Genomic DNA, 27,349 nt, shown 5'->3' with positions numbered 1-27,349 from the left:
CTTTCTGAGATCAGGCAAGAAGTCAACATAGAGTCCAGTTATTTATTTATACAATATTTGTAATTTGCCAGTGTTGGTTATTTGTGTGATTGCGGCAGCTCAAACTAAACTCTAACTCTACATCGTCATGTAAATTATAGGGGGCTGGGTTCTTGGCATCCACATGTAGAGTCGCCATCAAATGATACCTGAATGACTGCTTCAGAGCATTAAGCCTGTGACAACTTTCATGTACAATTCCAAGGGGCTTGTGTGTATCTGCCATTGCCCTGCATTTTTAAATGTAAATATTTGTATGTTAACATAAAATCTCAACAAGTTGTAATTACGAGATTCTGGTTCAGTGGATTTATGGAGCATGTGCGGCTTTATTTTCTAATGAATAAATAATAATTGCAATCTTGTTAAATTCGGTATGTAAACTCATTTTGTAATAATTAGCAACGCTGGAAAAGAAACTGTTTCTTGATAGGTATCAGATGTCATTTTTCTGACTTTAGATTTCAGGTTTAGAATGAGCTTGATATGTACAACCATAAAACGAGGCCCTAAAAATGCATCAAGCAATTTTTAACAAATTTATAACATGCAATGTATTCAATTACCGTATTTTTCACTGGCCTGCGAATTGTGATAGTAATTAAGAGCATATTACGAGCATCATCATATGATGAGTCCTTTTGAAAACTATTATATCCGCATTTTGGGCGTTTGAAATGGTTTACAATAAATGTGATTATGTTACTTTTAGTTGATTATCTTTAAAAATAAAGCCTCTGAATAATAAGATTTCACTATATAGATTTATTCACAGTTGCTAGTGTCTCCTCTCATAAAGCCCGTTTGTTCTTGTTTTGTAAAGCTTGGTGGTTATTTTTAATCTTGTAAAACATAGTTCCAACAAAACCACTTTTGCTTAGGATAATAATAGTTTTCTTTGTCGATCCAACTTTTTGAGTTGTTTAAGGCCCAGGACCTGTTTAACCTGTTGGGCTTTTTAGAAAGCTATTTTCTGATAGCTAAATAAAACACTTTCTTCCTTGGTGAAGTGAATAGCACTCTTATTGAAATCAATGAGAGATGGCGTCATGTATACTTTTCCCACAAAGTTACACCCAGAGTTTCTAATTTACATTATTAGATGTAGACATAAGGGCTGTATTTCATTCTTTGTGGGACCATTTTTGTTGCCCTGTTGTTCTGTATGGAATCACTTCAGAATTTTAATTTGGGAGTCAATTTAATCAGATTTGCAGCGGAAGACTCTGGGGCATTTCATTTGGAAGATCAGCAGGAAACCTTCATAATCACAGACTTTTATTCTGAGAACATACTCTGGAGTTGGAGCTTTCTTACAAATTAAGCAGTTCATTATCTGTAACAATGACACTAATGTGCCCCTCACTGGTTTTCAAACTTTTGCATATTATTGTATTATTCTTTATACAGAGCTGACCGCTCTTCTGTGTCTTTAATCTTATTGCCATTATTCTTCAGCTTTGAAATTGCTCCCTTTTTACCGTCCATCTCAGTATTGCTATGCTGCCTGGGGCTTTTCTTTGATCTTCATACTTAGAAATCATTGTACCTGGCAGTGATCTTTTTAAAAGCTGCTCTGAAGAGGTATGCTCTGATTAGAAGTTGTTAATCAGGCCAGACTGTTTCCCTTGTACTCCAACATCATGCTTGTGATATACTGTCCAAGTCTCTTGTTATATGGCTGTGGCCCTTTCCGCACCGCAACGGTGCGGGGGTGTGTTGGCGTAAACGACACTGACACACACCCCCGGGACCGTTCGCATGGATGGTCCTGGGAGGGCGTGTCCCCTGGCCTCTGTGATGAGCCGGAAGCCAGGAGACGAGGTAAGCTTGCGGAGGACATGGCGCCTTCCAGCCGCTGCCATTCGCACGGCAGCGGTTCGAAGCCACTGTTTCCGGAAAACCTCACTCGGGGGGCGAGGTTGGGAAACAGCGGTTTCGCACCACTGGGGGGGGGAGCGAGGGCGGTGCTGCTGCGATGCAGCAGCTCCCTCCATGCAAACAGCTCCCTAGGGACAGCATTTTTGCCGTCCCTAGGGCGCTGTTTTTGGCCCTTGTGGAAAGGGCCCTAGTGTCTTGACAAATGACATTACTTGAATCAGAATTCAGGGTTAATATTGAGGTTCTGCAGCTTTGAAAGTCTGATTGCAGAATACTTTGGGGGTTTTGAAATGTATCACTATTTTGTTTATTCACAAGTCATGTTTACCTAAAAAATGCTTGATTTGTTTGCATTCAGCTGAAAATAGCACTTATCTGTAATAGCACATACATGAGTCTTCTGGTTCCATATAATCTTATCTGAATTCTTACATTCGAAGCTTTTAGCATGAGACCGTCTACATTCATGCAATTGAAGTATCGTGTACAAGAGCCAAGTCATTTGTGTTTTTCTGCTCGTCTGCCTTCATTCCTCCTTTTTTCTGTTTTAAATTTTATTGCTATCTTTTGTAATTCTCATGAGGGTGTCATTTGTCATGCGGGTGATACCAATCAGCCTCAAGCAAGATGCTCATGCAAAAATACCTGAGGGTTTATTTTGGGCAACCAACTGAAGTTATTTACAGGATGACATCACAAACAGTCCAGGCTAGGGAAACACAACCAGGTTTGAATAGGACACTGTGATTGTCTTGAAGATTAAAATGAAATGTTAGTCACCCACTTCCTTGCTTGACAGATGTAACGTCTCTCTCAGAGTCCATTTTCAGTGTGGTAATTTAGAGGGACTGTATGTTCGAGCTGTGTGCCAGAATAATCCTACATTTGGCTGCTAAGCTGATTATTGAAAACAAAAATAGTTCTCAGGGTATGAGGTTGTTGTAAATGACAATCATGGACAGCCTTTATTTTGCAACCAAAACATCACAAAATTCTTGTCAGTTGTTTTCATATTTTTAATTTTCCACATTAACATGCTGGCTGGAGAACCCTTCTGTGGTGCTGAGAATTCTGGATAATGTTCTGTATATATCAAGAAAAATATAAATAGTGTACAAGATGAACTAACTTTCAAAGACATTGGTCTGCCATTAGTATTGTCCCCATAAGTTTTTGTTGATAAAGTACTAAGGCAAGGTTCGCCAGGACAACTAAAAATGATTATGTTAACAAGATACACAGTTTTGCTGGGGCTGGATAATAAAATATTTGTTTCCAGAGGTCCACAAGGTAAAATTTCATCCTTCTCTGCAAATGTAGAAGGACTGCCTTTTTATCTTCTTTTTGACTGGGAAGGGGAGCAGGGGCATCTCTTGGGGAGTGGGAAGGGTCTCGCGACCTGGGCACCATGCATCGAGGTCATGTCAGGGTACATTTGGCTGCTACCACAGGCCAGAAGTGCAACCGGGAGCCAGGTGACAAAGGCTGTGAGAATGACCCAGCCTGCATGCTCCTCCCTCCCCTTGCTGCCAGCCAGGAGAAGCCAGCCATGTGGCATGTCCAGCGGTGGCAGTGATAGCTATTATGCTACTCAGGTCATCCTGGCCTGGGTGTGGGGCAACCCCCGTGCCACTGGGTTCAACTTTTCCTAAGAGGGAGCAGCCCCTGCACCACGTGGCCTGACTTTTCTTGCAGAGAGACTGAAAGAAGTAGGGAAGAGAAGAAAGCTAAAGACAAGGGGCATGAAAAAGTAGGTTGGCTAGTGGGAGGGAGAATAAAAACAGGAAAAGGGAAGAGGCTGCCAGGGAAAATTCATGAATATAGGAGATTCTCCTGGCCTCTTCTAGGAGGTTGTTCCACAAACATGGAGCAGCAACCAAAAATTCCCAAGCATGTCCTGTTGCAGAGTGAACTTAAACAGAGGTGATACAGAAGACAAATGCAACTGGGAAGAATATGGACCTCACATCATGAAGGGCTTTAAAGGTACCCATGAGCATCACACATTGGACTTGGAAGCAGGCAGCCCATCAGTGAATGGACTTGAAGACAGAAGTATTTTGGTCACAGTCTCCTGATATCAGGCAGGCTACTGCATTTTGCACCAGCTGAAACTTCCAGTTCATTTCCCTGGGCAGCTGCATGCAGAGGATGGTAATTCAGTCTACAGACCAGGACCAGATTCCCCAATTGAAACTGGAAGAAAGCTTTTTTTCTGTCATAGTACCACTTTCTCCCAAGCTTTCAACTGTCTTTCCAGCCCTTTGGGGGTGAGGCGGCCTATAAATCAAACAAACAAACAAATTCCACCGGGCCTTTGGAGAGTCCAGCCGCCGATAATGCCCCGCCCTCCCCCCCTGCTAGTAGGGTCCCCTAACATCATTGGGACCCCTCCTCATTTTTGGAAGAGGGTGGTATATGGGTCTCGCCGGCCCATTTGTAGAATGTACCTGTTTTAAGATTTTTATGTTTTTGTATGATTTTATGTTGTTCACCGCCCTGAGCCCTCCGGGGATAGGGCGGTATAGCAAGTTTAATAAATAATAATAAATAATAATAAATGTTGCACTTCTTTACTAATAGGGAGAACAATACAATTCTGACCAGCATCACCTCCATCTTATCTCAATTGAGTTTTAGTTAATGTTCCATCAGCCACTTGACCACTTCATCCATAGGCCCAGGCCAGAGATAGAGCAGCTGTAGTCTTATTGTTACCGCCCAGTAAAATAGCCAAAATATTTTCCTGAAGTCAAGTTACATGGCTACACTGGTTCCATGTCAGGACGCAGAGACTTGTGTGGTTCAGAAGCCTCCACGAGGCTCGCAAAGAACGTAAACATGTGCTTGTGCCAATGTTATATGGTTTCCCTCTTGCCTTTGCCCTCTTTAGATGTAATGAAAGCCCCTTTAGAGCTGAATTTATGATTTGCCCGCTATTCAGGATTTTAGTGTGTCTAGGTTCTCCAGTTAGTTTAAGATTTTGTTATTGTTAATTTAGGAGATTCTTTATGTGCTTGTACTGTGTTGTTTTCCCTAATGTTTAAGTGTAAGAAAAGTCAGTTTGATATTTGTACTATTTGTAAAAGCAGTAGCCGGTATAAGCTAATATTAAGGGACAAGGAAGTCAGCCCTGGAATGCAGCTTAGACCAACATCCAGCCAACTTAGCAAAGACAAAAGATCCTCTTTGGTTTTGCTAATTAAAACTGATAGCAGCACCCAGAGGTTCCAGCCATTGGAGAACGTGTCGGAACCACCATTGGACATTTTGAACTCCCCTTTGTTTCAGAGATGAGTCGCGGGAGCCTCAGGACATAACTGAAGGAAACAGACATCTGATAAAGGAGATAGCTGGGTGTGGCAACGAGCCCACCTAAATTTTCTGAATGGACTTTATCTGCTATCCCTTCAGCACCATTGTGAGATCTCGCGGGAAGACGTTTGACAGCGGGATTTCGTAATCCCATTCAAACGTTGTAATTGAATCTTCTTTTTGTATTGTTGTTTTCTTATTGGTGTTTGGTAAGGGACTTGCCCCCTTACCTCCCCTTTCTACTTGCCCCCTTTGATGTTTGTGAATAAAAGTTCTTGCGCTTGTTTGCAAGGCGTGATTCTCCTGCCCGAGCTGTGACCATCACCTCCAAATAAAATCCTTTGCTTTGAAGAATGTCGGCTTCCTGCACTTCATTACGTTGCTGAGCTGAAATCACTTATTGTTACCCAAGCAACAGTGGTAATATTATGACCCAAACTGGACCCAGAGAAGAGGAAATGTCTTTAAAAGGGTTCCAGAAAGGAATAATGTGGGATCTTGTAGCCTATATCACAGGGGATCTCAGCAGGAATACCCTGAAATAAAGTTGTAAAGAGAGAGAGTGTGATTGTAAACACAAACAAAAAACTTTATTATATACAAAATAAAAAAAGTTAAGAACCTGCACCAAACACCTGAGAGCTGATTCCCTAAGCAGTTGTGCACATACCAAGATGTACTTTATGGAAGAGAGAAGGGAGGAAATTGGCAAGTTTTAGGGAAGGGACATAACAACCTTAAATCCAGGGCCTGGGGAGGTCCAGTAGTATATGCAGCAGAGATTCAAGGAGCAGAGCGAGCAGCTGGCAAAGCAAAGAAAAAAGCTTGCAGAATGCAGCAAGGGTTCTCAGAAAGAAACCAGAATTCTGACTAGCAGAGATGGTGATCAGAGACATAATTTGCTGGGTCTGGGGGTTCTTGTTTTATGGGCAGAAGACCTTCAGAGTAGGTGGGGTTTTTTTTCAATTCTGGCTTTGGATTGGGTGATTTAAAGTTAACTTCTGTCAAACTTTAGTATGAAAAAATTGGGAAAATATCTTGATAAGGCTATTGTGTGCCAAATTTGCATGGGCACAAAATGTCTGGGTAAGGTAGCATGATTTACATATTTTAATTAGGTTGAGGTGAGCTAGATCTGGACAGAAGAGTCTGGGTGAGGCAACATAACTCCTGAAACAGGAAGGAGGGCAAATTAATGACTTGAGTACACTCCTTGTATGAATTAAAAAAGGAAGAAATGGAACCAAGAGTTGGTTGATAAAACAGCAACATCTTTGGACTGGGCAGACACCTCTAGAGAATGTTCAGATATTGGGTGATGTTTCCAGTGTAGAAAAGTATTTTGTTATTGAGAATGATATGCCCCTGACCTGGGGGATATTTCCTTGCAGCAACACTCTTCCTCTTCAGTCCTAGAAATGCAAAAGGGGTGCCCATTAAAACAACTAATTCCAAAATAAGAGGGGAACCCTACTACCTGAGGGACCTCAGCTGGAGGAGAAGGCAGGGATCTCACATCTTACTTATTATATAAATGAATATCATCAGCATATTGATATCCCATTCAAAGGCTTGGGTAAATCTCATTAAGAGGTATAATTGTTAAATAATATGGGAGATAGCACAGAACTTTTTGGTATCACTCACAATGTTTTTGAGCCATCTAGTTCTTTATCTTCCACTGAAATCTGTTCCATCCAAAGTTATGGGAAAGACCTGTGTAGACCTCTGTAAATATCTAGTCACTTCTGTCAGCCTGGAATATACTAATTCAGATAGTGGTGCGTTGCATTCTGCTGTCTTGACAATATGCCCCACTGCCAGCCCTACAAATCTTGAAATGAAGGGAGAGTATGTAGAATTGGGTACTACCTTAAGAAATATTTTGTTGGGTGTCACAATAAATTTGAAGGACTTTCCTTTTGTAATAGTGGAGTTAGTAAACGAAAAGCTGTTTTAAGAGATTGTAAGAGAGTGATAGGTTTTTTTAAAAAATAAGTGTCTGTGAACACACAAATTACAATTCAAGGACAAGCAAAATTAGGTTGCAAGCACAATGAGAGAAGTGTGCCTGCCAATGGATTAATTTCTACGGGACTAAGCTATATATGGTAGCATGCTTGACAGAAAATTGGAAAGATTTCAAAATGCACAGTTCAGTCAAGGACTCATTTTTCTGCAAGAACTATTGGATAGGTTGCCATAGGCCTGCTCAACAGCTCTTGAAGCGCAAACGAGATTGCCTTTCCTGAAAGTTAAATTGTATTGCTTGTTTGAATTAAAAGTGATTTCATGTCACATTATCTCATGTCTCGTCTTGTCAGTGCTCATACATGTCTTTGCGGGGAAGGTGTATGTATGCCCATGTCCTTGTGTGAAGGGGAAAGAACCTAGCATTCACCTTTCAACTGTTTTTCTTCTATCTTGTATAAGGTATTTTTTAATCACCTTCATTAGACGATATAGTTGCAGGCATGCATGGTGATAAATGCCCCACAATAGAGGAAAGGTAACCACCTAGAATCCAGAAGAAATTAATAGTTCAAAAAGGAACACATTTCAGGCCACTTGTGTTTGTTATGAGCAAATTGAAATGGGGGTTCTGTAGTTTTGGTAATTAAAAATTACACACAGCTTTCTGTCAGTCATGCATTGTGCAGCTATCCCCTTGCCTTTAACTGTGGTGAATTTTGTTGTTGTTTTCTCAGCCTGTTTTTCGGGCACTGTGAATAGACCACAAGCAGCCACTGTGAAAGACAATACAAGGACAGACTAGGAAGGTGGAGGGTGTATGGGCTTAGAATCTGAGTCCATGAGGAAAGATTAGAACAGGTACATTGAGCACATACAATTTAGCATCAATAAAAACCTAAGCAGCCCCACCTTATATGGACACACCTTATAAGCAGAATTACAGAATTTTTACTGTAATTTTTACAACATCAGACATCTGGTGAGAAGAGAACTTCAAATTCTAGGGGCTTGGTACCAGCAAATAAAAGACTTGGTCCCACAAGGTGTCTGTTAGCATAGCTTCTTCAAGACTGGAATGATACGTTGTTGTGCAAATGTATTGGTTAGGGAGAACGAGAACCCACTTCTACAAGCGGTAAACTTTCTTTTGAACACAGGTTGTATAGAACCCCCTCTAAGTATTAAGAGACTTATTATCATTTTTATATTTCCAAGTGCAAGGTCTATTTCACTGATTTTACTGATTAGAATAATCCAGCATGTGCTAATTCTGACTTCATTTGAGCTAATCTATTCAAAGAACAGTTAAGGCAATCTTACATAATCTCTGATAAAGTATCTTGTAAAAAACAGCTGGATGAAATTTACGTGAGCTTAGGAAAAGTGCCACCTGGCCTATAATTACAGAAGGAGGGTCTGAGAAAACAAAGGTGGCATTCTTAAAGAAAAATGTTACTAGCTCATTTTTAGTTAGCCTTCCTTCACGAAGGTCCGAATAGCATGTATGGCTTCTCCATTTTGCCCAACAAACAGTTTCAATTGCAATTCCTGATATTGTGTTTTCCTTAGCCAGGAAGAATATCACAAGTACATCCCTAAGTGGAATTATATTCTTCTAATTCCATTGAAATCTGTGTTCTTAGAATGATGTAACTCTTGTTAGGATTGTGTTGTATAGGCACAGAACCAGTTCTGAAGGAAGGGATGGATGGAATGGAAATATATGTGTTAGGATGGGTAATGTGGAAACAGTAGCAAGCAGGTTTTCAATTCTCCTAAGCTCATATTGCCTATTCTGCTTCTTGCAAGTTTATTCCTCATATTTCTGACTTACGAAAGGAAGAATCCAAAGTGTATGCTATATCTAACTTCTGAAATAGTATCAATTGTAGTAAGATCTCAGAAAAACTAAGGGGAAATTCATTGGGACAATCCAGAATAAAGCAAGTCCCTAATAATGTGTGTTTTAAAATATGGTAATCAGTGCAAGAACTTATTACAAGCAAGTTCCATCAGCCTGATGTTTGTTGGTGCCCTATGCCAGTAGCTCTAAACTTAATTGTACCAAAATCTACCTAAAATCTTTCCATCAGTGTCTGTCAAAATGGAAGGAATAAAAGTCCTAGTGCTCCAATGTAAACACAGTTTCCATCTCCCAAAATGTATATGAATGATATCTAATTGAAGTTGATTCTGATTCTGAAGAAGGCATCAAATATTAAATGTATTTCAGACTCCTCAGTCACCTTTCTGAACTAACATTCAAGCTTTGTGAACTTACATAGCCGAGATAAAACCTGTTCTGCACAAATGTTGCCAACAAAGTCTGTTTGTCAGGATCCCATTGGAATCAAAATGCTGTTTTTGATTTGAGAAGAAAATATATTCAAGGTTGTCCAAATAGCTGAGATGGGGATCAGGCAGACAATAAACTAATTGTGGATGGAGATGTGGTCAGCTAAGAGAGCACTGTATCATCACAACTGCAAATCCTGCACAACAGCAAAAGATTTTAATCAAAAACACTTCACAGACTTGACAGGAACCTGTCAATTTTTGATACGTCAGGCAAGTTTGAGAATTTAGAATTTTAAAAAATCAATACATTTCATGAAATAGACATCTCCCCCTTTTCACCCTTGCATCGATTGCTACACAATCAATTACATCAGATGTACCGACCAGGACTGAGATACTATCATTCAGTTTCAGCAGTTTCCCATAGAGTGTAGTTATTTTTTCTGTATAGCTACATATCAGAATAATTCATGTAGGATGCACTTCTTTATTTAGATTGAACATAAAATCCACAATGAACTTAAATTATATATACATATAAATCACAGATTGGTACGAAAGGATACTTTTTCCTTAATTCAAAACTACATTATAATTCTTCATGCTATTACAAATGTGCTTGAGTGGCCTCGCATTTTTAAAAGAGTCCTGGTCCATAGAAAATAGTACATCAGTGAGAAAATTAGCTGGGACTCATACCCCTCATATAGAGAAGGATTTTATTTCCGATTTCAAGTGACTAAATATGCTGCACTCCATAATTTGAGAAGAATTGCGCCACCCAATTTAGTCACATATGTAGGTCAGCTGGAAGAAATTACACATCATGTTTCCAGTTACCAGTACTTCCTTTTATTCCATTTAATTATGTCTTGATGTCCTACCTTCCGATACCTGTGTATGAGAGATGACAGTATTACATAACATAATAGTGTGTTCATCTCTTAGTTTAACATCTAGACTTTGCCTAATATTAACCAGTTACCTTGCAGAAGATACAAGCTACAGTTGACCTAGATGAGTACAATTATCAAGGCCCGACTTTTGAACAGGAACTGTGTTCAGCTCTTCAGTGTAATAAAATAAAGTATTAGAATGTTTCAATGATGACATGCATATTTATCATGCATTTATGATTGCAATCAATTGGCCCCGTTTGCTTTTTTTATTCAGTAGTCTTCAACCTTTTCCAAATCCGAATCTTCCCAATTTGCAACGTTTAAACCCATTTCTATTTTATTTCTCCAGTGTTTTTGTTCCTCTTTTTTCTGCTGTGATCTGAATTTTTGAAAAATCTCTGCATTAATACAGCTTCTTTTCCAAAATGTTCCTTCCTTCCTTCTCTCACATCTGGAACAAGATTTGGAACTTTCAACTCCATACTGGTAGTCCAAACTCAGACCTATGATTTAGAGTCCCAGTTTGTCTAGGAATGTACCTGAAAAAGCAGGTTAGATGTGTTGGATAACATGAGGCCCCACCTATTCCTGGGCTTCATCTGGACAGGGTTTGTTGAGCCTTGATCCTGCAAAGTACTGTATGTGTTCAGGCAGTGATCTGGCACAGTAGCTGGAACACAGGCTGCCAGCCTGGTGCTTCATCACTGCAAAACAGCCTCCTCATTGGCCTTCAGTGGTTAAGAATAGCAGACTCTAATCTGGAGAACTGAGTCTGATTCCTCACTCTTCCACATGTGTGGTGGACTCTTATCTGGTAAACTGGATTTTTTTCCCTGCTCTTACACATGGTGCCTACTGAATGACCTTGGGCTAGAGATAATTCTTCAGAACTCTCAGCCCCACCTAACTCACAAGGTGTGTTGTGGGGAGAGGAAAGGAAAAGGAGTTTGTAAACTGCCTTGATTCTCCTTACAAAAGAGTAAGGTGGTGTATTAATCCAAACTTCTAATCTTCTTTTCTTCTTCTGCCACTTCTGTCGAATGAGGAGGGAGCCCAGGGAACTGGCGGTCTGGGATATGGCCTTATGTCTCCTGCCATGGAGTCTATGTTGAGTTCATCATGTGGGGATGAATGAGGCCACATGATCTAGAGATTCGGGATCCAAAGGAAGAGTTGGTCCAGTGGTATCAGGTGTCCCCTTGAGCCTCCTGATTTTCATCCATGGTTGTCGTCCTGTTCCTGAGTCTTGTGTACAACCCAGGATGGATTGCAACAATTGTAAGCCACTTCAAGTAGTTGTTTGGAAAGGCAGCATATGAGTACTTTAAATGAATAAATAATATGGATAACATAACTGTGGTAAATTGAAGGCTCTCAAACCAAGAAATAAGCAGTTGCACTTGGGGGGATAATACGGTCACTGAAAACAAGTCATTTTCCTGTTCCCTCAAACAAAAGCCTTTTCATAATGAATGTTACTTAAGGAGCCCACATATCAAGGAGGATAGCTCTCCTTTACTTAAATAGCTACAACAGGGCCAGAGCTTTGTCAGGTGTAATGTTACCTATGTTGATTAAACTTATATCCTGTTTTGTTCCTAATGGTGCTGCTAACATCACAAAAATGCAGTTGACATTTGAACGCACCTTGTTTTAAGATGCTTGTTATTGTCAAGTTGAATTTCTGTTTTGCTTACCATTCAAACCCAGCAATATTGTGAGCAGTTCTGCGTGTGTGCTTAATTACTACATCACCTGGGTTGTTTCTTTTTCAAAACAACTAAGTTAGCTTGTAAGTACTGCCCATATGAACTTGAACAGTAGGCGGTGTTTATCAGACAGTGACATTACTTCATCTTCTGTTTTTCCTTTCTCTCTACAACCTGGAACATAACCTTTTCTTTCTGTTAGTGCTCTCCAAGTCCGTTAAAAATTAAATCGAGACAAAAACACACACTGTTCTCAATTTCATTTTTGAGGAATAGACTAGGAACAGGACCAGACTAGGATCGAGAAGTAAAATTAACTGAGACTGTCTTAGCTTGGCATCTTCAAGAAATATACAGCAAATAAAAAGGCATGAAAAGTGCTGGATAACAAGTATTTTTTACTGTTTTCAGAAAACTGCATCCTCTATATCAGCGGTTCTCAACCTTTGGGCCGCGACCCCTTTGGGGGTCGAATGACCCTTTCACAGGGGTCCCCTAAGACCATCGGAAAACTCATATTTCTGATGGTCTTAGGAACCGAGACAGAAATAATTTTATGGTTGGGGGTCACCACAACATGACGAACTGTATTAAAGGGTCATGGCATTAGGAAGGTTGAGAACCACTGCTCTATATCTTTCAGAACATATCCTAGCACACTCCCTGAAATCTCAGTGCCTGCTTAATTATACCTTCCTTGAGTCAGGGTCCAAAATCCAGACTCCAAAAACGCATGGAAAGTGGCATGGAAAAATATATATTTCATTTAGGAATAGATCCTCAATGAGGTGAGACCTCAATAAAGTTCATAAATCCAAGGCTTCAATGAATTGGGTGTCAAAGAATAAGCTCTTGGATTGGGGATTCCTAGATCCATAAAGGTTACTAAGTTATCATATGAGGAAGGGACCATGGGCGCTAGTGAAGCAATCTTGTCAGTCACATTATGGGGTGGCTTCACATTGGAGGTTTCCAGCTGTTTGGTCATTTGCAGTTTGCATTCTGAAGTACTCCTATTCAACTAATTTCTAAATGTTTCACTGGCATCCAGTCGGCTTTTATCTTTTATTCAAGTTCTCGTTTTGACTTCTCACCCTAGGAGCCTACATACCAATTTGGCTAATGCAGCTCTGTCTGGCAGATTCAGACAGCTTTTCAAGGCTTATACTTTCTCTGGTTGTGGCCTCTATCTGGCAGAATGCTTAACAGGGAAAATATACAAAGCTCCCTGGATGTCTTTTTGCCAGGTTTGCACATTTGCTTTGTGGGGTCTTTCAGTAAATTGGGAATTGGTTGCTTCTGTTACTGTTTTTATTGTGTGATTAACTGTTGGATTCTTTTAATGCTAATTGTAGGTAGACTTGTATATCAACTTCAACTGACCTTTATTAGGCATAACAGTAAAAACAAACAAAATACAGGACAGAGTGGGTGTTAGAACAAGACATAAAACTGGACAAAGCACAAAGTGCCCCCTCTACTTTCCTGTGTTTAGGGTCCCTTATCATCTATGGGACCCATCTTTCTTTCTCCCCTCTTGGGAGGGTTTAATGAGGATTATTGCGGACATTGTTTAATATGTTGTTTGCTGCATTTTAATTTAATTTGTTTAAGAGTTTATTGTATGCCTGTAATCTTATGTTGTTCACCACCCAGAGCCCTTCGGGGGTAGGGCGGTATATAAAACCGAATAATAAAATAAAATAAAATAAATAAATAAATAAATAAATAAATAAATAAATAAATAAATAAATAAATAAATAAAATAATAAATAAGGTTGGTAATAAATAAGGTTGTACATGCTTCCTTTATCTCTGGAAAGGCAGGATACTTTAAAAAAATATTTCCACAGAATGGGCCTTTTGAAATAACACAGAAAATAGTCATACTATATTGGATTATTATGGTAGCAGCATAATACTTTTATGGACTATACAAGCATATTCTGAGACAATCAAGGGAAAATCTTGCACCGAAATAATGAGATCTCCCATTATTTGCAATTTGCATTCTGAGATATCTAATTTGCATTCTGAGATATCTAATTTGCACTCTGAGATGAGTGATGAGTGCAGTGATGAGAAGCAGAGCAGAGCGAAGTTCTTTTCCACTCCGTCCCTAGGAAGTTCCCTGTAGAAATGTTGGATGTATCATCCAGCATGGCTTCACTTCTCCAATGTGCTAAAACTGGAATAGCAAAACAGTATTATGCAAGTTAAAAAAAATCACATCACAAAGTTCGATTTCGAATACCTTTAATGGCATATGTTACATCACAAAGTTACTTTTCAGCTACCAGAGTGGTCTGTGATTACATGACTGCACTGTGCGATTTCAAAAGAGGTAGAGGCCACACACGGGAACAATAAGTGATTCTTCTCAGCATCTGAATAACTGGTAACATCTTTTAGTGTAAGCACTTGTTTAAATAATGCACAACCTTTTTTGTTTCTTCCCATGGGAGTCTTCACTTTCCTCATGAGGGGATCGAGAAACAGAAGTCTAGCCATATGCCATTTCTGTGGCCAAAACTACAGTATTGTTGCAAGCTTACATTGTAAAACTGGCAAAGAACAAAAGATGCAGTCTCTTTTTCATCATGCCTCTCTCATATATGAAAAGATTTTTTAATAGGAATTCAAATTTGAAACTTTACACAGTATGCAATGTTGACTTCACTTCAGTTTTTTTGCAGAGTATAATCTATAACTGTTAAGTCACATTTCTTGTTCACTGCTCAGATATTTCTTGGACTCTTTTGTACAGTGATTCATATGATAAAATATTAATTCATAACCATTACAAAGTTACAGAAAACCATATTTCTATTACTTTGGATGAAAGCTAGAAGATTACATGCTTCCTGCTTTGAATAATCATACCTTTCCTTTCTCTTTGCAGCAATAGGATGGAGTTTAACGAAGACAACTTGCTGACTAATGAGCTGGAATGTCTCCTGAGTTGTGACTGTTGCACACCTGAACTATGAATTTAACCCTTGGTTTTGGGCTGTAAAACCAAACTGAAGAGACTTCAGAGCTGGTTGAACAGCCATGGCATACTTTAGTCCATGGAAGTTGTCCTCTCAGAAACTTGGCTTCTTTCTTGTGACTTTTGGATTCATTTGGGGAATGATGCTGTTGCATTTTACTATCCAACAGAAGAATCAACACGAAACTAGTTCAGTGCTTCGTGAACAAATACTGGACCTAAGCAAAAGGTATATAAAAGCACTGGCAGAAGAGAATAGAAATGTGGTGGATGGACCATACGTTGGGACTATGACTGCTTATGGTAAGTGTATATCCTATTATAGTTAGGCTCCTTCCCTCCAGAGTTATATGAAGGTATCTTCAGTCACCTGCAGTTCAAGGATGCAGTTCAGCTATACATGCTGATGTTGAACTGGGTAACCACAAACAGATTTGCTTTAGTAGCTAATCGGCTATCCTTTTTAGTTACATAGCTGTAACATTCAAGCCCACCATCCTATATTCAGCTGATATGGATATTTAGTCCCTTGCCAAGGAGCTTGGTAAGTATAAATATTAAATACTAAAGCTGTTTCTTTGGTTTGAATTGTGACTAGAAGTGTTTACTGATGGCAAAGGTGGGGGAGTAATCTCTTGCATTTCCTGGTCTTTGTTTTTTTAAGTCTGGTAAGCCCTCTAACTCTGACAAATTTTACTATATAATTGAGCAATGTCTTCCCAATGACGAACCAGAAATAGCAAGATCTGCTGGAAAGTGCAGTCCTAGGCCAACTGGGAGGGCCTAAATTAGAGCTCCTCCCAGAGAGGCAAGGACTATATTTCCCAGCAGCCCTTACTATAGGAGTCCATACTCCCCTCCTCCCCCACAGCATGCTTCTCCCTGGCTTTTCCCTTGAAAAAGGGACAAAGTACAGAAGGAAACCAAACTCCCCTTCTCCCCTCGCAGTGTTCTTTTCACCAGGACAAGGTCCCTGTGGTGAACTTTAAAGAATTTCCTGCCTGGAAACATGAGACAAATTCTGTCAAGCTGCAACTGAGCCAGAAGAGCCTATTTGCAAAGTTAGGGGAGCCTCTCTGTTGGGGGTGGGGGGGTGGGAGGGATCTAAGAAAGGAGAGCCCATTTGAAAATTTAGGGTGTGTGTGTTTGCAAAGTTAGAGAAGTCTGTATGGGGGGGGGCGATATGAGAAAGGAGTAACATTTGCAGAAGTTATGGGAGCTTGTCTTTGTGTGTGTGTCTGGGTGGAGTGGATCTGAAAAGGTAGAACCCATTTGCAAAGTTAGGGAAGACTGTCTGCCTGTGTGTGACAGGGGGAGAATCTGAGAAAGGATATCCCAGTTGCAAAGTTAGGAAAGCCTGTTTATGTGCAACGAGGGGGGGGGGGAGTGTATGGGCATGAAAGTTGAACAATGAAGAAAGCTGAAAGGAGGAAAGTAGATTCTTTTGAAATGTATTGCAGATACTGTGGACTGCCAAAAAGACAGAGAAGTGGATTCTAAATCAATCAAGCCAGACCTGTCCTTAGAAGCTAAAATAACTGCACTGAGGCTATTGTACTTTGATCATATAATAAGACACAAGTCGCTGGAAAAGACAATAATGCTAGGAAGAGTTTAAGGCAGCAGGAAAAGAAGACCCAATAAGAGATGGATTGAGTCTATAAAGGAAGCCATGGCCCTCAGTTTCAAAGACCTGAACAAGGCTGTTAATGATAGGATATTTTGGAGAGCATTGATTCATAGGATCTTCATGAGGGAGAAGCAACTTGATGGCACTTCACACACAGAATGGAAAATGAAAATGGCAGGCAAGCTGAATCAGCATGTTGACATCTTTAGCCTATATTGGAACTGCCTGATTGCCCCGTCCTAGTTTCTAATCCAAATGAGGCTTTAGGATCCATGTAGTGCATACCCAATTGCAGTAGTAACAGATCTCCATTCTTACAGGATTTTGAGGCTCTCTCCAAATAAAAATGTGTTTTCCTTGGAACATCAAAATACAAAGACTTCATTAGTGAAATGACAGGAATATTGTTTGCTGTAACAGGAAAACTGAAATCACTGGGGCGGAGGCATGTTCTTTCTAATTTCCTTGTTTTAAAAAATGACCATATTATTGAAAAAAATCCCAAAATGATATCTTCAGGGCGCAAAGCCACAGTTATATACAGCAGGATCTGAAAACTCTACAGTTTTGGGGGTAGTTCGTAGCAGCAAAAATATATTTCCACCTCCTGGTTGAGATATGGACTGTCCTACAGCTTCTCTGTTTTTTAAAAGAGAGAATTCTGAAGTTAAAAAGAGACATATTAATAGCTGGCAAGTGACCACAATGAGCTCAGCCTTTCCACTGGCTGGAAACCAAATACTAGCTTTTAATCCTTGCCAGGGAGATTCTTTTTCTCAAAATGTTCCAGTTCACAGCTGCCTCTTTCATAGCAAATCTGGATGAATAGCAAGTATAGGATAATATACATTGACAAGTCTGCAGCTTCAGGCACTTCATATGATAGGGGAAAGCAGAGTTTTCAGGGTCTCTGCCTTATTACTAAAGGGTATCCCATAGACTCTTTTGAAGCTGGTCCAAAGCGTGGCTGTCTGACTGGCCAGTTGGTTATATGAAGGCGGTCTACTGAGTTACCAGTTGTTTTTGGAAAAATTCAGTACACTTGCATTATCCTCAAACAGCCTGAATGCCTAGGATAGATCATGGAGTGTGATCTTGTTTTGAACTAAGATGCTAACAAGCATATTTAGACTTGTTGAGATACCTGTGACATCCAGTCACAACTGCCTTTTTGTGACCACTCATAGAATTTTCAAAGCAAGAGATAAGTAGAGGTGGTTTGTCATTACCTTCCTCAGCACAGCCACATTGACCATCTTTGATGGTTTCCTATTCAAGTATTACCATGACCAACTCTGCTGGAGCTAATCTGTGCTATTCAGGCTTCTGTGTATAACATAGGACAGAGGTCTGCGACCTGCGGCTCTCCAGATGTTCATGGACTACAAATTGGCCATGCTGGCAGGGGCTGATGGGAATTGTAGTCCCTGAACATATGGAGAGCCACAGGTTGCGGACCCCTGACGTAGGAGGACAGAAACAGGAAGTAATACAATCCTTTCCGGAGTGGTATGCAAACTTTATTTTATTTGGGATTTCATGAAAAGCAGTTAAAAAGTATTTCTCCAGGCCTTCTTACTATCAGGTAGACTGAAATGAGACTTCTTTTGTATTGCCTTTTTTTCTCTCTTGAATAGTTTGTTTTGTTTTCTAATTTTGGCGTTAACATCAGCCAAGTAGGGAGTCAGAGCTGCCACAATACATTTGTTAGTCTGGAAGGTCTATCAAGACTGCTGTTTTGGCTTCATCAGGTTACCTTTTTGGAAGTTGTTCTTGTCATTATGGCCTGGGGTGATTATGAGCTCACAGGCTGCGGTAATTCAATTACTTTATTTGTGAAATCCCTTGAAAATACTGGGCGGTAATGATAAAAGGCAAATGGATAAAACAAAACTAAGTGATGAATTCTATGTGAATGCCCTGCATATTGTGGCGATCCTCTCAGTGAGAGACTGGTTCTCTAGTGTTTTGCAAAATGGAATCACTGTTGAAAAGGATAGACGCCAGTAGTGTCTGAAGTCAGATGATGCCAGCATCCTGACTTCTTCAATTGTTTGGGATACTTTCCAGTTTATTCAGTCTGAAGATATGGATAGGGTTCCTGGAAGTCTAAAACCTACTACTTACTTCTGTGTCTCTTGGCATTCTTTATTACTTAAATCTTCCAGGGAGGCTAGCTGTCCTGTCTTTAGGAAGTATTTAATGCTTCCTTAACAGAGAAGGTGGTTGCAAGTGAAATACTGCAAGTCTTATTGCCAACAAAATAAATAAATAAAATAAATAAAGTATGTTTGGAGAAAAGGCACAGGTATGGCTCCCATTTTTCCAACTGAAAATCTGTTGGAGTAATACTTTGTTATTGCTTTCAACCATATGAATAAATGTTGTCCTAATGATAGAAATTTGGTCAATTGACTAAATATCTGGCTTCCATAAACACCAAGACCAGAAAAGAAACAAAAACCGCATTAGCATGAAAAATAAGTTGATAGACATAAATATTTGTTAATGCAAAGTGAAATATTGAAAAGTTGGTCTCATTTCTAAGGCAAAAAAATGAGGGTACAAAGATAGTGCGTTGCTATCTGTCTATAAAACTCAAATTGCAGATTCTCATATGCATTTGCACTATGCAGGAAAATGAGGAAGACTTTTAACTTTTAAACCTCTGCTTGATAGAAAGTAATTTCCTGCATTTCGCTATTAGCCCTTTGTTAAAAAAAGATCATCCTTTAAAATGTGTATTTTTAATGAAGCCAGGTTTGGAAGGTTAACCCTGCCTACTTTTCCTGCAGGGCCTTGATGCAAATTGAGATTGTGGGAGTAGCAGTTTACATTTTAAAGATGGGCAAAGATGTGTGATCTTCCTCTCTTGTCCTTGGCTTACACAGACTTAGACAAACATCTTTATTTTACAAAGTTAACTTACACTTTTGGGCTAGAATTTTACTCACACTGAGTAAAAGAAGACATAATATTTTAGAAATTCTGTATTAAAACTCAGAATTATTTAAACACTATTATTGCACTTTGCTTGAAAGGGAAAAATAGTTGCCCAAAATATTCAAAACAGTAAATGAAAATTAAATGTATTTGTGATTAATATTAAAAGAAAGACAATCTTTCAAACTCCCAGTTAATGTTATCTTGAAGGCTAGTATTGTGACTGGCCAGATACCTTATTTTGTCCCTGAGTATAGCATTTTCCCCTTCCTCTCTTTGATCAGCAAAGAAAAAAAGAGATTCAGATCTTTCTGGCTGTGTTGGAGTGAGAATTTCCTGATGACTGTAGCATCACTCATTGGGCATCTTGTCCAGAGAGGAGGCAGTCATCCTTTTAGCTTCCATTGTTTATGCTTCAACTGTGCTGCAAATTGAGCTGATACAAGCAGGAGCATGTGTTCCTGCTGTTATTCAGGAAGAAAAAGAATTTAATGAATCAAGTAGCTTAGGCAAAAAGCCAACCCAAAATCTGGGCACAGATGCTACCCACAGATAAAGATAAGTTGCGCCAGAAGTTTTGAATTGAAGGCCTTATATTCTAGTGCTTGTAGTCCTTTCCCCTTTTGATTTGTACCACACACTTATTCCCTAAAGCAGAATGACCATAATATTGTTTGGGTCATTGTGCTGACTCCTGTCATCTCTCCTGAATTATGTGTGTTGATTCAAGGATTCTGGATGGACACTGGAGAGAAGCTGCACTGACTGCAGAACAGATTACCAACCAAGGTCACAAAGGATTGTGCTATGGCATAACAGACATAGTTCACCTCAAAGCATCATTCTGAATCTTTGTGAGCCTGTGGGCTCATCTGGAATTCTGACAGAGGGTGGTGGGTGACCAAATGGCTGCTGTGGAAGTCGGGGACACATACACACACACACACACACACACACACACACACACACACACACACACACACACACACACACACACACACACACACACACACAGGAAATCCAAGTATATGAGGCATGAGGAGCAATTTTAAAAATAGACTGCAATAAAGGAGTATGATAATAAAACCAGCACTGGTAGTAACTGCTGCCAGATCCTTATTTTAATCTGCACAGCCAATCAGTTACCCAGATTCTAGATTCTAACCCCCGTTCAATAATCCCTGGTTCAAGTCAGAGGAGAAGCCTGTGCATGAAACGATAGAAAATTGCTGCCTTCATATAATTACCCAAGGAAAAGGCTGCCCTTTTACCTTCCATATTCCTCTTTTTTTCTTTTTATCTTCTTTTCTCCCAATACTTGAATGGTTATTCATGGTCAGTACGTTACTAATATTGTATTGTTGAAGGCTTTCACGGCCGGATTCAACTGGTTCTGGTGGGTTTTCCGGGCTATGTGGCCATGGTCTGGTGGATCTTGTTCCTAACGTTTCGCCTGCATCTGTGGCTGGCATCTTCAGAGGTGTATCACAGAGGGAAGTCTGTTACACACTGGGTCCAGAGAGTAGGGAATGTTTGGGGTATATATTGTCCATGTCCCAGGATGGGGAACCAATCAGTAAGTGTTTGGGTGGAACTTATTATGCAAAAATGTGGTTGATAGTATTGTATTGCTTATCAGTCCAGGGAGTGGTTCACATTTTCATGCCCTGCAGCAGCAGTAGTATTGATGAATGCAAATCCTGTGTTTGGGTCCCTCCAGCAAATCCCTCCATCAACATTACACAAAAGGAAAGAAATGCCGTTAAGAATCTCAGATCAGAGGCATCCCAATCCTCTGGAGGAGCTGAATGGACTCTTGGAGCCAGTGTGGGGATGGGCACTTACACCAGTTGGGAGGGGAAACTGAGAGACAGATGAGAATTGCAGACCTCAGCAGTGCCTGACCCAGAAGAGAGTCTGGCCCTCAGAGTGGCGTCCTGGATGCCAGTGCAGCTGAGGGCACTCCAGGGGCATTCCCAGGGATGGAGCCTCGTTTAGTTGGCTTCTACCAGGCTTTCAGACTGAGGACCACCAGTGTAGCTCTCAGATTTTGCAGATCTTCACTGCCTCCCTGTGCTGCCTGGAAGCCCTCTGGAGGGTGCATGGTGGCATGGGAGTGATGCTGGTCCCAGACACTGCAGTTTCTGGATTGGACCATTAATCTTTCAGTCATTATTGTTGTGAAGATTTTATAATCCATGTTTAGTAATAAGACTGGTGTATACAATGGTAGTAATATGGTTAATTCCCTTCTTTATATATTAAGGTTCTATTCACTTCTTGCCAAGTAGATGGTATAATCTTTCTTGTATTTCATTCATTACTCTTTGAAAGGGCTTTACTAATATTTCCCTAATACTAATATTTATAATAAGTTGCTGTGAGACCATGTGGTCTAGGTGCTTTGTCCTTCTTGAGATTTTTTTTATAACATGATTAATTTCTTGTATTGCTATTACTTGGTTTATAATTCTTCTGTGCTCAGATTTAAATCTTTCAATTGGTACTTACACTAAATGTTTCCCTATACCTTCCATATCTATAGAGTCTTTTAAATAAAGATATTTATTCATGTATTTCTTGCTCTGCATGAACCACTTAATCCCAGGTATTCTTTTTTCTCTTTCTTTACTTAGTATCTTCCATATTTCTTTGCACATTTGAAATATCTTTGTTTTAATTTTTAAAGATTTTTTCCTGCATTTCTTCTATTACTAACAGAAACATTTGATTCTTCAGTGGTTTTAATTCCTTCAGACTTCTTTGTTGCCAATAGTTTTAAGGTCTTGTTCTAACATCTTTTTGTCTGTGATTTTCCTTATTGATTTTTGTTTCTCTTTTTTTTATTTTTGGCAGACATTGCTATTAAAGTTCCACTAATGAAGGCCTTATTAGCCTCCTATATCATTGTAGTACTTTCAGTTGTGTTATTAATGCTGAAATAATTCATCAAATCTCTCTTGCATTTCTGTTTATCTCATTTGTAATAAAACCACTCTCTTCACTTCTTCGGTCTTCTTAATTCTTATCAAGGATATTAGTAAAAGTTTCAGGGATCTTCATAAAGCTCAGTATTCTTTTCATATCTCTTTACTCACTATTATATGAAAACAAAGCGCTAAAATTACACAAGTTTTGAGTATACCAGCTAGAGTATTTATGACAGCCAGAATATAAATTCCCTAATTTAAATAATTTTCTTGAACTGTGCAACATTATTAAAAGATAGTAACCAACTATGTAAAACTTTGTTCAGCATATAAAGCAAAATTCATAGATACAAATTACTATTTAACAATCACAAGTTTCTTTTACTGACAACTTTAACTATTGAATCAAATCATTCCTCTCAATTATCAGATGGCTATATTTTATTGCTGATATTTTAGTGTTCAGGTCTTATTTTTCAAGTTTCTGTTTCTACCTATTACATTTTTAAAGTCTTTCTACAGAGCAATGAAAATGAGACTCAAAGAGAATCAGTGTAGTGCAGGCTCATTCCGCACATGCAGAATAATGCACTTTCAAACTGCTTTCAGTGCTCTTTGAAGCTATGCAGAATAGCAAAATCCACTTGCAAACAGTTGTGAAAGTGGTTTGAAAACGCATTATTTTGCGTGTGCGGAAGGGGCCGCAGTGATTAAGAGTGTTCATCTGGAAGACTTGGGTTAGAATTCCCATTCATGCTGTGGAAACTCACTAGGTGGGTGACCTTGGGTCTGTCACATTCTGTCAACCTAACCTTCCTCACTAAGTTGTTGCTAGAATAAAATTGAGGAGAATATAGCAGTGTAAGCCATTTTGGGTCCCCATTGGGGAGAAAAGTGGAGTACAAATGAATTAAATAAGTTCATAAATAAACGAATGAACTAATGGCACTCAAAACCTTCTTTTTGTTTTTACTAATTTTCCCTAATTGCTTGAATGTGCTCAAGGGGTCCTTTAAAAGCAGTGTGTCTGTGTGTGTTCCCAGCACTGCTGGTTTTCCCTTTCTAGCCCTTTCTGTGTGCTTTGTCAGAAAGTAGCTGCTTCTTTTCAGACTTTCCAGAAAGTTAGCTGCCAATTGCTTGTTCAGATTGTTCGTGCTTAGAATAGTTCTTTCTTTCATCACCATTTTTATCATCAAGAAATCTTTTTTTAACTTGCTTTGTCGGTTAATCTTGCCAAAGGTTATGATGCCCTAGATTAGGCCTGCACACAGGTTAGAGCTTGGAGCCATTCATTTGCCACCTCGTATCTTCTTTCCCTTCTCTGTTTGGAAAGAAAGTGCCTCTTTAGAACAGATGCCAGAGATGCTGGGTAGCTATGCTGCTTTTGTTACATCTTTGTCTCATTTCCTTTATCTCATTTCCTCATTTCTGGTGTTTTTGAGAAAGCATTTGCTGGGGTGGTTGAGGTCACTATCCCCTAGACAGTTGACTGTTGCATCACATCATGGTCCAAGTAACAAGTAACCATTGTTCTATAACTCCTGTTTGTCTGTGACAGTCAGAAGGCAATTTTAGCTTGGAAAAGTATTACTCTACTGTGTATTGATAACTAAACAGAGTTTGTTCCAGGCAGGTGCTTGAGTTGACCAAATATGGAAAATTATGATGAGTTTCTGTCCACTTTCCCCAGGGGAGATATTGTTTGTTCATTAAAGAAAATTCCCAAGACATGTGGATGCCAAAGGCTGTTCATCCTTTGTTGGAGGAAACCCAAGTACATTTTCTAAGAGTATCTTTCATATAACTTCCTGACCTAATTAGAAACTGTCAACCCGAATTTGCACTTCATCTGTCTTTTGGTTTATTTAGTTTTAATTGTAGAGATTCCTGAGCTGCATTCAGCCATAACTATGAAGCTTGGTTTGTTGTAATAAGAAATGGCCTTGGTAGACTTGTATCTGCTTCTGAATTCGTATATACTTCCACATGAAGACTTCCACTTTCCCAATAAATGGCTGTGGGGTGTTTGTTTTTTTGTGCTGCCCTGGTTACATTAATCCACAAACTGCACTTTATTACCTTGTGAACAAACCAGAATCAAATTGTGGATGGCAAACCGAGTTTGTTGGCAACCGAACAAACCACAACCTGTCATTTGGCATGATCTTGTTACTATAAGGAACCATGAGTATGACAAGGGGGAGGTGGGGCAATCAGTGAGTCCAGCCTGTTAGGACTTGTTTCTGGAATGATAAACCATTGCTTCTCATTATGTCAGAGTTGAGCCTAGAATCAACTCTGTGTCCAGCTGTACTCATCTGTGTGCAGCTGTACTCAGCATGGAAAGGAATTGGACTCATAGCTAAAACCTGCTTTTGTTACTGATAAGAGGCTTTGTAATCTTCACGATTACAGAGGAAAGTTGTGAAGTGTAAGGGCAAGTGGTGCCTGCTTGAAAGTTCAGAAATCTGATGGAGGGTTTCTGACAGTTTCCAGTTCAAGGATAAAATAGAATTATTTTCCCAGTAGCGTACATGATTCAAATTTATCATTAATGTCAAATACCTTAATTTTCAATTCTAATCACATTTCTCATTAGGGCTAGAATTGAAAATATATGTGGAGTTGAAAACTATAATATTAATGAAATTGATGTAGAAGGGTTTTTCCTAAACTACTCAGTGTTTGATATGCTTTCAGTTATCCTAACAACAATATGCATAATATTAACTGATTGGTGGTGTTGACAGAAAACTGAAAATGAGAAACAGTGGCTCACCTTAGGCTACCTGTCATATTAACAGAAGACCTGGAAATCTTGAACTGGAAACTTCAGATTGATAAACCTAACCACAGTGTTACATTCTATGTATGACTTTAGTGCAAAGAACACTAATAGAATATGATCATAAGTTTCAGAAAGTATACAACTTAGCTTGGTATTTTGTTAAGGAAAGTACAGCATATTGGAATCAGATATGGCTTTGAGGATACTACTCAAGTCATGTAATCTTATTCCTATTTTTTATTCGTTTGCCATTTTCTCCAATATATTCTTGATCCTCATACAGCTTGCTTCTGTCTTAAGGAATTCCCCTCACCCCTTCATTTCCTCCTACGTTTGGTGTGTTTTACTGTGGGAACAATTAGTGATCAATGTGGTCACCATCATGTGATGCAAATGTTTCAGTATAAAAGGCAGAATATATCGTTTCTGTTGTAGAAAGGAAACATGGCAATTTTCACAAATAACCCCTTCAGGCATCAGACCTGAACCTTGTTCCTGGAAGTCCTTTGTCCCCAAAGTCCTTTGTCCCCAAAGAACTGCGTTTGAGGGAGCATTTTGGACAGAAAGGGAAAGAAAGCCATCTGCTGACAATGGAAATTTTGTGTGGGATTTTAAATTTAAATCTTCTGTAATATTTATATCCTGCCTTTCCTCTTAGCTTTAGGTGGCTTACAAATAATGGGTCTTATTGGATGATGTTGGTCCAGTCACAGACTCTGACCTTAACCTACCTCATAGAGTTGCTGTTGTGAGGATAAAATGGAGGAAAGGAAAACAATGGAAGCAAATTTGGGTCTGCATTGGGGGGAAAGGCAAGTTATAAATGAAGTAAATAAATAAATGCTCACTAGCTTTAATTTCCTTCCTGACTTAGATCTGAAGAAAACACTTGCTGTCCTACTGGATAATATCTTGCAGCGTATTGGGAAGCTTGAGTCCAAAGTGGAGAACCTTGTAATCAATGGCACAGCTGCAAACGCTACAAACAGTACCACCACTGCTCTTCCCAGTTCAGGAACTGCTGAAAAGATAAATGTAGCTGGTAGGTATATGAAAATCATTGTGTTGTCCTTGACATTATTTTAAAACACCACTTAGGCTGATATTGAATGTATATATGTCTGCATTTTAAATGGTCATAGACTCCTTAAAAGTCTTAAATCTGTGGGACAGATCTTAACTAAACAGGAGTTTTCTTGTCCTAACATAGTGTGCTGGAATATCTGAATGGTATCAATAAAACTACATCAGAGTAAATGATAGTAATATAATAAAAGTTTGTTAACCAGCATCCAAGGAGAATGGGGATTGCCAGTTAATTTAAAAATGCCAGTTACCTAAATTTTTACACATAGTGGTGGTGAGCAGGCAGGAGTACCCAATGGGACCCTGACGTGCATGAGACCTGGCTGAGGTCCACAGCCCACTCCACTGCCTCCTGCTTAGCTCTTCGGCTGCTGGCCAGTGAGCTGAGCTCAGTGGTAACAAGTGTTACCTGAAATGCTGGGATGCAACGACCTTCTTTGTTAGGGAAATTAGCTATAGAGCACAAGGTCCCTTAGCGTTGCTTAAGGAGCGTGGGTAACTTTATATACACACACATACACACACACACAAATGGGTAACTTGGGTAACTTGGTTTTATTGGAAAAATAAGAAAAAAGAATTAAATAAAATCCCACTCACAATCACTCAGTTACTGGGGGTAAAAACACACACATACGATGTTTTCTAGGATGTGATTTAGAGATGAAAGACAAGTTTTTGATATATATAGAGAAGGGATGGGGCATCAAAGATTATATTTACCAGTCTTGTAGTAGATGTCCAGGAGACAGAGACCTAATGGCCAGCACTAGACTCTGATGGTGAGCGCTATTGGAACAATATTATCTAGCACAGGGGTAGGGAACCTGCGGCTCTCCAGATGTTCAGGAACTACAATTCCCAT

The 27,349-nt window shown here is 39.4% G+C and overlaps 1 protein-coding gene across 1 annotated transcript in view; it reads left to right on the top strand.

The window, feature by feature from the left end:
- Positions 1 to 27,349, top strand: part of MGAT5 (alpha-1,6-mannosylglycoprotein 6-beta-N-acetylglucosaminyltransferase) — a 134,242-nt gene that overhangs the window by 50,550 nt on the left and 56,343 nt on the right. Inside the window, exons 3-4 of the mRNA XM_048483336.1 lie at positions 15,018 to 15,410; positions 26,273 to 26,440. Coding sequence (XP_048339293.1) covers positions 15,170 to 15,410; positions 26,273 to 26,440 — 409 coding nt within the window. The 5' untranslated portion in view covers positions 15,018 to 15,169. The remainder of the gene's footprint in view (positions 1 to 15,017; positions 15,411 to 26,272; positions 26,441 to 27,349) is intronic.

The sequence above is a fragment of the Sphaerodactylus townsendi genome, linkage group LG02, assembly GCF_021028975.2.
Source record: "Sphaerodactylus townsendi isolate TG3544 linkage group LG02, MPM_Stown_v2.3, whole genome shotgun sequence".
Classification (NCBI taxonomy): domain Eukaryota; kingdom Metazoa; phylum Chordata; class Lepidosauria; order Squamata; family Sphaerodactylidae; genus Sphaerodactylus; species Sphaerodactylus townsendi.
This window is presented reverse-complemented; position numbering and strand designations above follow the sequence as displayed.